The 8,435-nt window shown below is 37.3% G+C and overlaps 4 protein-coding genes across 4 annotated transcripts; 1 reads left to right on the top strand and 3 right to left on the bottom strand.

Annotated features, from left to right (window-relative positions):
• Positions 1-4: 4 nt before the first annotated feature.
• Positions 5-1,952, top strand: LOC130507147 (ethanolamine-phosphate cytidylyltransferase-like; the record flags this gene model as incomplete). The annotated part of the gene is made up of 7 exons (XM_057001857.1): positions 5-97; positions 584-655; positions 759-826; positions 1,069-1,189; positions 1,274-1,339; positions 1,418-1,540; positions 1,630-1,952. Coding segments are annotated over 7 exons (615 nt in total), but the record flags the coding sequence as incomplete, so codon positions are not given.
• Positions 1,953-2,016: 64 nt separating this feature from the next.
• LOC130507146 (uncharacterized) lies at positions 2,017-4,108 on the bottom strand. Its single transcript, XM_057001856.1, has 10 exons — positions 3,936-4,108; positions 3,726-3,857; positions 3,565-3,625; positions 3,347-3,479; positions 3,137-3,260; positions 2,981-3,037; positions 2,812-2,908; positions 2,457-2,667; positions 2,313-2,373; positions 2,017-2,226 (listed from the first exon to the last, which is right to left on the bottom strand). Exons 1-10 carry the CDS (start codon positions 4,050-4,052, stop codon positions 2,161-2,163), a joined length of 1,059 nt encoding a protein of 352 aa, XP_056857836.1. The 5' UTR covers positions 4,053-4,108; the 3' UTR covers positions 2,017-2,160.
• A 169-nt stretch (positions 4,109-4,277) lies between these two features.
• LOC130507149 (uncharacterized) lies at positions 4,278-5,166 on the bottom strand. Its single transcript, XM_057001859.1, has 3 exons — positions 4,722-5,166; positions 4,560-4,628; positions 4,278-4,487 (listed from the first exon to the last, which is right to left on the bottom strand). The coding sequence occupies exons 1-3, from the start codon at positions 5,091-5,093 to the stop codon at positions 4,338-4,340; spliced, it is 591 nt and encodes a 196-aa protein (XP_056857839.1). The 5' UTR covers positions 5,094-5,166; the 3' UTR covers positions 4,278-4,337.
• Positions 5,167-5,324: 158 nt separating this feature from the next.
• LOC130507148 (4-substituted benzoates-glutamate ligase GH3.12-like) lies at positions 5,325-7,697 on the bottom strand. The gene is made up of 4 exons (XM_057001858.1): positions 7,352-7,697; positions 7,152-7,253; positions 6,243-7,018; positions 5,325-6,133 (listed from the first exon to the last, which is right to left on the bottom strand). Exons 1-4 carry the CDS (start codon positions 7,681-7,683, stop codon positions 5,571-5,573), a joined length of 1,773 nt encoding a protein of 590 aa, XP_056857838.1. The 5' UTR covers positions 7,684-7,697; the 3' UTR covers positions 5,325-5,570.
• Between the last annotated feature and the right edge of the window lie 738 nt (positions 7,698-8,435).

Raw genomic sequence — 8,435 nt, 5'->3', positions numbered from 1 at the left:
TAGCCCGAGGTTTGAGGACGGAGCTTCTTCTGCTGGTACTCGCGTCTCACACTTTCTTCCTACTTCCCGCAGGATCGTTCAGTTCTCCAATGGCAAGGTGTGCAATTCTTAAAGACATCTTCTTTTTTTGTTGTGTTTCTACGTGTTTAGCTTACTCAGGCAGATAATTTAGATCTTTGGAGTTGTAGATCTATATGTTGCTTAGTGATATAATAGGTTGAACAGGTGCATAACTCATGATTTCTAATAACTATGCAAGTGGTTCTTGCCTCTTTTTCTCAGTTGTTTTAATTGTTAAAGATAACGTGTAGCAGCTTTCATTATCACTGTGTGAACACTGTCTGGTGGTTTACTCTTGGTTCTTACCTTCTGAAACATAATTAGTTCAACCCTTTCTATGACCATTTCACCAATCAATTGGATACTTTTTATCTGCTTATCTATATTCAACCCTTTCTTTATATCGCCTATGTCAGTTTATGCCCGCTAGATTTAACTTAAGATTATATTCCTTGATTGATTCACCTTTACTCTTCTCATTTTGTATCTGGGGTTGATCGAAACTACATGCTTATTGTCACAGGGGCCAGGACCTGATGCACGCATAATTTACATAGATGGTGCTTTTGATCTTTTCCATGCTGGCCATGTTGAGGTACATTAAGTTAACTTGGTGCCGACAAACATTACTGAGCGACCCTCCAGTTTTATTCTGCCAATGTTGTTGATTCTTTGTCTTGATTATTTAATTCTTACAGATTCTCAGGCGTGCTCGAGAGCTTGGGGACTTTCTTCTTGTTGGAATCCATAATGACCAGACTGTCAGGTTAGAAAATTGCTCATTTTTGGCAGTTATCTTTATAGTGATTGTCTTTTCCTGTCCTGGCAGTTGTTATGGTGGCTTATCAATATAGTTGGTGTCTGAGTGTTGACAAAAAAAAAATTGGTGATGTTAGTTTTAGGCATAAGTAGATACTTACTGTCCTCCTCCTGGATTAGATTTGCATAATTGCGTCTCTGCTTAAATTCATTGGACCAAATTGGTGCTTGTTATACGTTGATGTGCAGTGGTAAAAGAGGAGCGCAACACCCAATCATGAATCTCCATGAAAGAAGCTTAAGTGTTTTGGCATGCCGCTATGTAGACGAGGTGATAATTGGTGCCCCATGGGAAGTGTCAAAAGATACGGTGAGTTTCTCTGCTCTTGACTTAACAATAAGATAAATGGCTTTCATGAAAAGCTAATTTTTGACAGTGATTTGGATATTGCAGATCACGACATTTAACATTTGGAAAGTGGTTCATGGGACAGTAGCAGAGAGCGATGATTTTCAAAAGGTAAAACAAGATTTATATATATAAGGTAGAATACAAAGAGCTGGATTTTCTCAAGATTCTTGTTGAATGGTTTGACAGGAGGAAGATAATCCGTATGCAGTACCAAAAAGCATGGGCATATTCGAAGTACTAGAAAGCCCTCTTGATATCTCAACTTCCACCATAATCAAGAGGATTGTAGCAAACCATGAAGCTTATCAGGCAAGTTTCCTTCCTTTCTTTCTAATCTATCTTCTTGTTGCTTCACTCTGACCAACGTCTCAGTCAATGTCTTTCCTGTGTGAATACAGAAACGTAATTTGAAAAAGGAAGCTAGTGAGAAGAAGTACTACGAGCAGAAGTCTTTTGTGACCGGCGACTGATAGATTCAGATGCTATAATATGTTTTAGAGGACAAAACCATCTTCAGGATGTGAATCTTTTATATCTTTGTAGAGGCTATAGTACCTTACATATTACATTTTGTTCTCTAGTCTATGTTTTACATAAAAGAGGGCATCAATTGGTTTACACTACCAAATTGCTTCTTTTAATTTTCTTTACTTTTGGGGATGTTACATTATACTTTTTGACTTTCGTTTAATCAAATAACAATGATAAAAATTTGAATTTATTAGCTGACAGGCATATAATTGTTGACTCTGTATCAGTGAGTTTGAGAGTGAGTTTGAGAGCACTTTCGCTTGTTAAGATCTGGCTATAGCTCTCCCAATAAATGATCCTTTTATCCTTTAAAAGTATGAAGCAAACCACACAGAACTTCTAGTAAAAATATTGTTTCGATCAAGTCAACTGAAGAAAGAGTCTTGCACTCATTGGGGTCAACTCGCTTCTGTTGGAAATAACTGAGAAACAAGCTCCAACGCTCCCCACATAGGTGCATCATTCTGGTTAGACCCACAAAGAAACAACCAAAATCTCTATTAGCAAATTATCAGGTTATGTTCAAACATAGAATGCGGATGCGACTTACAAGATAAACAATATCAAAGGCCTCACGGTAGCTTTCAAGACTCTTCTCAACGTTATCATTCCTGGAAAATAAAATAGTGAGAGGAGACCAAAAAAAAAAACAGAGCCAGAAAAGGTAGAAACGAAACAAAAAAGAGAAACTCACAGGAATCCAATAGATACTCGAGACTCGTAATTCAAACCATCAGACATCCTCAGATCCCCCAAATGATCTCCTAGAAGCAAAACGTTTGTTCTTTGTTTCACGTACGCATTCTCTTCATCTTCCACACCAATGTCAATACCGAGGTTGTCGTGAAGTGGAGCAGCCATGTCTAAAGCGTGTTCGTTCTTGTTTAGCACGTGAATCAGCTTTCCTGTAATGTTAAGAGGTAAAGAAACTGCACTTCATGGTTTGCGACAACTTATATTATAATCAAATGCTTAGTCGTTTCCTTATAATTATTCGATTGACAACAAAGTAGAACATGTGTCTAGCTAACATACACCAAAATGTATACCTTTAAAAGAGACGAGACGACCATCATTATCAAACACCATCCTGTTTGACACAATCTTTACATTCTTGAATGTTCTATGAAGTTTCTGCCTCAAAACCTGTAGTAAAAAGCATATTCATTATTATAGGAGTAGATAAGTCTCATTTGGTAATAGTCTTGAGAGAGTCACCTCTTCAATAACATCAGCAAGTCCTGCTGAAAAAATCAAAACTGGGATATCCTTTTCCTGGATCAAATGGCGAACAGAGTTAGACTGGTTAATATACACAAAAAAGCTAATTAATATAATAACAGCAACCATGAGTTTTTTTGATTCTTTTTTTACCTCCAAAAACTCAAACAGTTCAACCACACCATCTCTAAAAGCTATGGAGGAACTAGCAACAGATTCCTTGATTGCATCACATGTTAAACCTCCCTCAATGAGAAGATCATGAGTTTTACTCCACCTGGTAGAGGGAAAAAAAAAACAACAATTGATGAAAAGACAAAAGGAAAATGTTATGTGATTGGTAAGAAAGAGAGAGTACCATACCATTGTTCCATGAGTTTGGTTTTGTCATGGAGGGGAATGAGAGGAGAGAACTCAAGAGGATGATAGTGTTCATACAATGCTTCCCTCTTAGCATCGTAATCAGCGTTTCCTTGCTGCAAGATGCCATGACTGCCTTTACAAAAACAGAGTAGTTTGGTTTCAGCTTTTTGACTGATGATGAGTAGAGAGATAAAGATTAAATGTGAGATGAAACATACTCTGGCCTCGAATTCCATTGACTCTGTATCTCGTTAAAGTCCCATCAAAGTCTGCAATCACCTGCACAAGTCGCAGACACCAAAAATAAAAACATACTTAAAAGCTTTGTGAAAGAAGAAAACTTTGACCTATAGAGAGAGAGAGAGAGAGAGGGAAAGACCTGAAATTTGGAAGGACCCGCGTCACGGGTTAGGGTTATTTTATCAGTGAGAGCTGGAGGATGATCAATCACAGTGTTGGAAGAGAGATCAAACTGTTCCATTTTATTATGTCCGGACATAACAGAGCAATTCTGGGAGAACAAAGAGGAAAAGGAAACGTTTTTAAGAGAGAGAAGGGAAGAGAGAGAGAGAGGAGAGAAGAGACTGACGTTGTTGCGGAAGCAGGAAGATGATGAAGGTGGGATCAGCTTGTGGTGACTACGGCGGAATAAAGAAAGACGATTTGTCGGCGCGTGAAAACGCGTGCAGAAGCTTATTACGCGCATCAGAGATTCTCAAACAAGGGTATCGAATCAAGGCAGGCCTACTAGTACTATCTCTTTTTGTTAATTCAGAGATGCCACATAAGTAGTAAATAAGATTTTGACGTTGACGTTGACGTTGACGTTGACGTTGACGTTGACCCAAATCACATCACATAAAAAAAAAAGTTGTAACCTCCTTTAACAAATGTTTTCATAGTCCAACCGAACAAATAAGAAAAAAAAAAAAAGCGTTACAACAAAATGAGAGAGAGATTGGGAGATACTAGAAACTAAAATGATGAAGGCTTAGAGAGACTTGAAGTAGAGGTGATGATCAGAGAAGAGAACCCTGTAAGCTAGCTTGCATCTACACTTCAATCTTATCACAAACCCATCTCCACATCTCTCTATCCTCATCCCTTCTCCACAATCTTCCTCTTCCTCGTGCTGCTGCGTCTGACATGAAATTCCCCATTAATCATTTGAAGTCACTAAAATGATAAGCATAAGATACAAACAAAGCAAAACCTCATAGTTAGTCTCTTCTTCGTGAGTGATCTCCTCCACGTGATTGTTAACCCTCTTCATCCTCAGTTTCTTTTTATCAGTAAACAACCAAACGAAGACTCTTTATTACTAGTTGAAAACCAGAAGAGAGTCCAAGTTTCTTGATTATATAACACAACCAACCTCTGTTTCTTCAAGACTCTCGGAATCATACAACGGCGACGTTTCTTGCTTCTCCGGAACAGAGCGTACGTGGGTCGGGTCGTTGACTGAGGAAGAATGGGTTTCCTGGTAAGTGGAGCGAAGAGGAGACGTGATAAAGATCGGGTCTTGGAGTTGGAGGGAGAGTCTCCTGCGTTTGTGCTGATCGGATTCGTCTGAAACAGGGGACGAGCGTTTCAAGGGGCTGATATCAGGAGGAGAAGCGGCGGCGGAGAAGGAGGAGCGAGAGTGGTCGTAAGGTGGGGAGGAAAGGCGGAGGAGAGAGAGATCAATGTCGTTGATGTTCAGGTTGTTACGGTCTTGAAACTCGTTTTCCATTGTCATCATCATCATCCTTCTTTCTTCAACCTTCTTCTTGACTTCTCTTCTTTCTGTGCTCTCTCGCTAAGTTCTCTCAGGGAACGAAATTAAGTGGTGGGGGAGTTCGTTGTGATGATACAAGTTCAAACCATTTCGTGCAACTATATATATACTAAAAGAGGCGTTTGGTTGAGATGAATATACATTGAGATGTTGTTGGGCTCTTTGGTTCTGGTTTAGTACTAGATAGTTAGTTGCAGTCTATAGTTTCCAAATTATTTTTTAAACAACGCTGCACTTCATGTAACACAAACATTTTTTTTTTTTATGAATACAATTTAACATTCATTCCAAATAAAAAATTGCTTCGTTTATTTAACAACTAGACAGATTTAAAATTAACATAACACACAGACCACACACACTTGCACACAAAACCAAAAAGTTCTCCAAGAAACATAAACCAAACTCACTCATGAATTGCTTTGTCCCTTGGCTATTCATATCTGATCAGAGAGGAGGGGATTTGTCACTGAAAAACTGAGCAATAACTCTGTCTTCAAGAATTGCTAAACCTTGAGGGGATTTTATGCATAGTGGTGTCTTGTACTGAGACGCAGAAGCACCCTGGGAGATGAAATATTCCATGAGAGAATCAAACCTTCCTTGCTTCGTCACCCTTATCTCTAGCGCTCCGATGCTCTCATACTCTCTCCTAAATTTTCTATAGAGAGCATTAAATGATTTCTCCATTACACAGCAACACTTGACCATTACACTGTTATCAAGCTTAACAATGCTATCAGAGTTTTTGGCTTTGAGCTCCAAGTAAAAAACATAATGACCTGGGAAGGTGGAGATATCAGGTTTGCATGTGAATCCCATCAATATTAAACCTTCAGAGTCAAGTACTGCTGTCACACGATTCATCGCATTTGCTATATCTTCTTCTGTTGTTTTCTCCACATGGACGCTTATAACCGTATCCTTTCTGCGTACAAATCTAAACTGAGGTGTTTTATTGTAAAATCCAGTCACCTGTAGAATATCTCCCATTCTATATCTGTATAACCCTAGAAACAATAATAACTGAAAATGATTAGTGTAATATATTTAAAAAAAATGATTAGTGTTGATAATATAGGTGAGAGATGATATTAATGTTAAATGTATACAACTCACCGAAATGATTTGTGACCAAGGGGTCATAAAAGTGACCTAACTTGACGTCCACGAGATCAACTACTTCAGCATTGTTTCCTTCATCAAGAGGTAGGAACTCGAAGTAGGACATGTTGGGCAAAAATGTATAAGAAACGTCTTGTGGTTTGCATAGGGGATTCACATTGATCCCTAACAATGTTTCAGAAGCAGAATAGCTCATGGAGACGAGAGGCAATTTGTTGGAGTAGAACTCCAAAACTGGAATGAACTGACTCATCTGTCCTGTAACTACGCTATGAATGAATTTGATGTTAGGCCATAGACGTGTGATGATACCTTCCCATGATGTCTGACGACAGCATTCACGTTCAATCTGATCTGCTAATTCAGGATTTGGTACTCCAAGCATGACGGAGACAGAGTCTCTGCAACCAAGGTCGGTAATCCACTCGCTAACATGACCAGATCGAATATCGTTACACAAGTCTTTCCAGTGAGTTTCAAGAAATTTGATTGCTTGGACTAACGCACAAGCAAATGGAACAAAAATACTCACAACCTCCTCTCTCTGGACAAGAGCACAAAGAAAATGACAGTAAGTACTCTGTTTGCTGTCAGTACATGATATGACTTCGTCAGGGCTGGTGTAACGTTTGGATGACCAGTTCTTGAAATATTCGCTCACTAGGAAGCTCGTAATTACAGGACCAACAGGTAGACCAGAGGGAGTTCTGGACAATTTTCTAGTGTTAAGAAATGCTATCACCTTTCCGTCCACGACGCCATTGATATGCCTATAAACCGGTAAAAGAAATCGCTCATTATGATTCCTTGGGATGGAAGGAACAAATACATTTCTTTTTTTTTGAGAATAGAGAGGTTCGCGAAGAGTTACTTGGATAAAATATTTAATATGTGAAGAGTTACTTGGATAAAATAGAGCAGCGTAGATCTTCGCTAAATATCCTCTTCTGATAATACTTGTTGTTAACAGGGAAGATCTTTTGTTTTCCTCCCGTAGTTCCAGAACTAAACACACATAAGGTCACAAAATGTCACTATTTTTTTTCAAGAGCTAGTTGATCATCATTTACTAAAACTACTATTTGTAATTTGACAGCGTATACCTTCTGAAAAAATGAGTAATAGGTTCGCCCGAAATGACATCTGAGGGTTCTCCATTAGCCACGCGCTCAATATAAGGCTTAACATCTTCATAGGTCACCACCGGTACGTTCTTCTTGAAAAGCTCTTTATGAGAGCTCCCATGAAGAAAGGGTCGAAGATACTCTGTGTTCGCACTAACTCTTAGTATCTCTTCCAACATATCGTCTTGTATTTGCTTCGCATTTGAGGTCAATTCCTCTAGATCATTCAGCTCTGATTTTAGATTCATTTTTGGTTTTAATCTCTTGATGCACCTAGATTTCAGGGTTTTATTATATATAGAGTAATACATCAAATAAACTAACTTAACTTTCTTAAAAGAACGTATAATCTCATGCGTGAGAAACGAGTTGATTTTATTTGTATACAAAAATTACAGAAGTCAATGCTTAGAAAATCGTGTCAATCGATAATAAAACTCAACTTGTTTAGAAAATGTGCATCTCAAGGGAGAGAAACGAGTTGATTTTATTACTAAAAAGAAAGAAAAATGATTGATGAATACGTGTGAAAATATTGATCCTGTTAACAATGCAAACTAAACTAATGCATATAATACATTTAGGTACACGAAAAAATTATATGTTATGCATAAAAAAATCTCTCAGTTTAATGAAATTATGTAGTTAACATTTTTCATTCATCCTAAAAGAACACCGTACAAATCTGCCGTTTTAACAATCACACTGATTTCGACCAAATATGTCGTTTTAACAATTACACTAGATTTCGACCCGCACAACCGTGCGGATTTTATTTTCAATTTTATATGCATATATATATTACTCTAGATTATTAGTATTATACATTTTCAATTTTTTAATTTAATTATATATTAAATATTTATAAAGCTATTTCAAATACAATAGTGTATAGTTTGCATGTTGTAAGTAATCAATTGTTTAAACTATTATATGTATTTTTTGCTTTTTATTATATATTTATTTTATTGTATTTGTATTTTGTTATTAAACATATTAATATGTGCATAAAAACATATATGACAATTATATTTTATTTAATTTATGTTAACTTTTTACCCGC

Source organism: Raphanus sativus, unplaced genomic scaffold (assembly GCF_000801105.2).
Source record: "Raphanus sativus cultivar WK10039 unplaced genomic scaffold, ASM80110v3 Scaffold4091, whole genome shotgun sequence".
NCBI classification, from domain to species: Eukaryota; Viridiplantae; Streptophyta; class Magnoliopsida; order Brassicales; family Brassicaceae; genus Raphanus; species Raphanus sativus.
Note: the sequence above shows the minus strand (reverse complement) of the source record. Positions and strands in the feature narration are given on the sequence as shown.

Bases quoted from the DNA above. Each gene is read 5' to 3' on its own strand.
- LOC130507146 (XM_057001856.1), bottom strand. From the start codon at position 4,052: ATGCGCGTAATAAGCTTCTGCACGCGTTTTCACGCGCCGACAAATCGT. The intron at 3,626-3,725 runs GTCTTTCCCTCT...CGACTTGTGCAG, and splicing joins CGGGTCCTTCCAAATTTCAG to GTGATTGCAGACTTTGATGG. The intron at 2,374-2,456 runs GTGAGTTTCTCT...TTTATTTTCCAG, and splicing joins CGAGTATCTATTGGATTCCT to GAATGATAACGTTGAGAAGA.
- LOC130507149 (XM_057001859.1), bottom strand. From the start codon at position 5,093: ATGATGATGATGACAATGGAAAACGAGTTTCAAGACCGTAACAACCTG. The intron at 4,629-4,721 runs GTTGGTTGTGTT...ACTGATAAAAAG, and splicing joins AGAGTCTTGAAGAAACAGAG to AAACTGAGGATGAAGAGGGT. The intron at 4,488-4,559 runs GTTTTGCTTTGT...ATTTCATGTCAG, and splicing joins AAGAAGAGACTAACTATGAG to ACGCAGCAGCACGAGGAAGA.
- LOC130507148 (XM_057001858.1), bottom strand. From the start codon at position 7,683: ATGTATTACTCTATATATAATAAAACCCTGAAATCTAGGTGCATCAAG. The intron at 7,254-7,351 runs GTATACGCTGTC...ATGTGTGTTTAG, and splicing joins ATTACTCATTTTTTCAGAAG to TTCTGGAACTACGGGAGGAA. The intron at 6,134-6,242 runs GTGAGTTGTATA...TATTGTTTCTAG, and splicing joins CTTGGTCACAAATCATTTCG to GGTTATACAGATATAGAATG.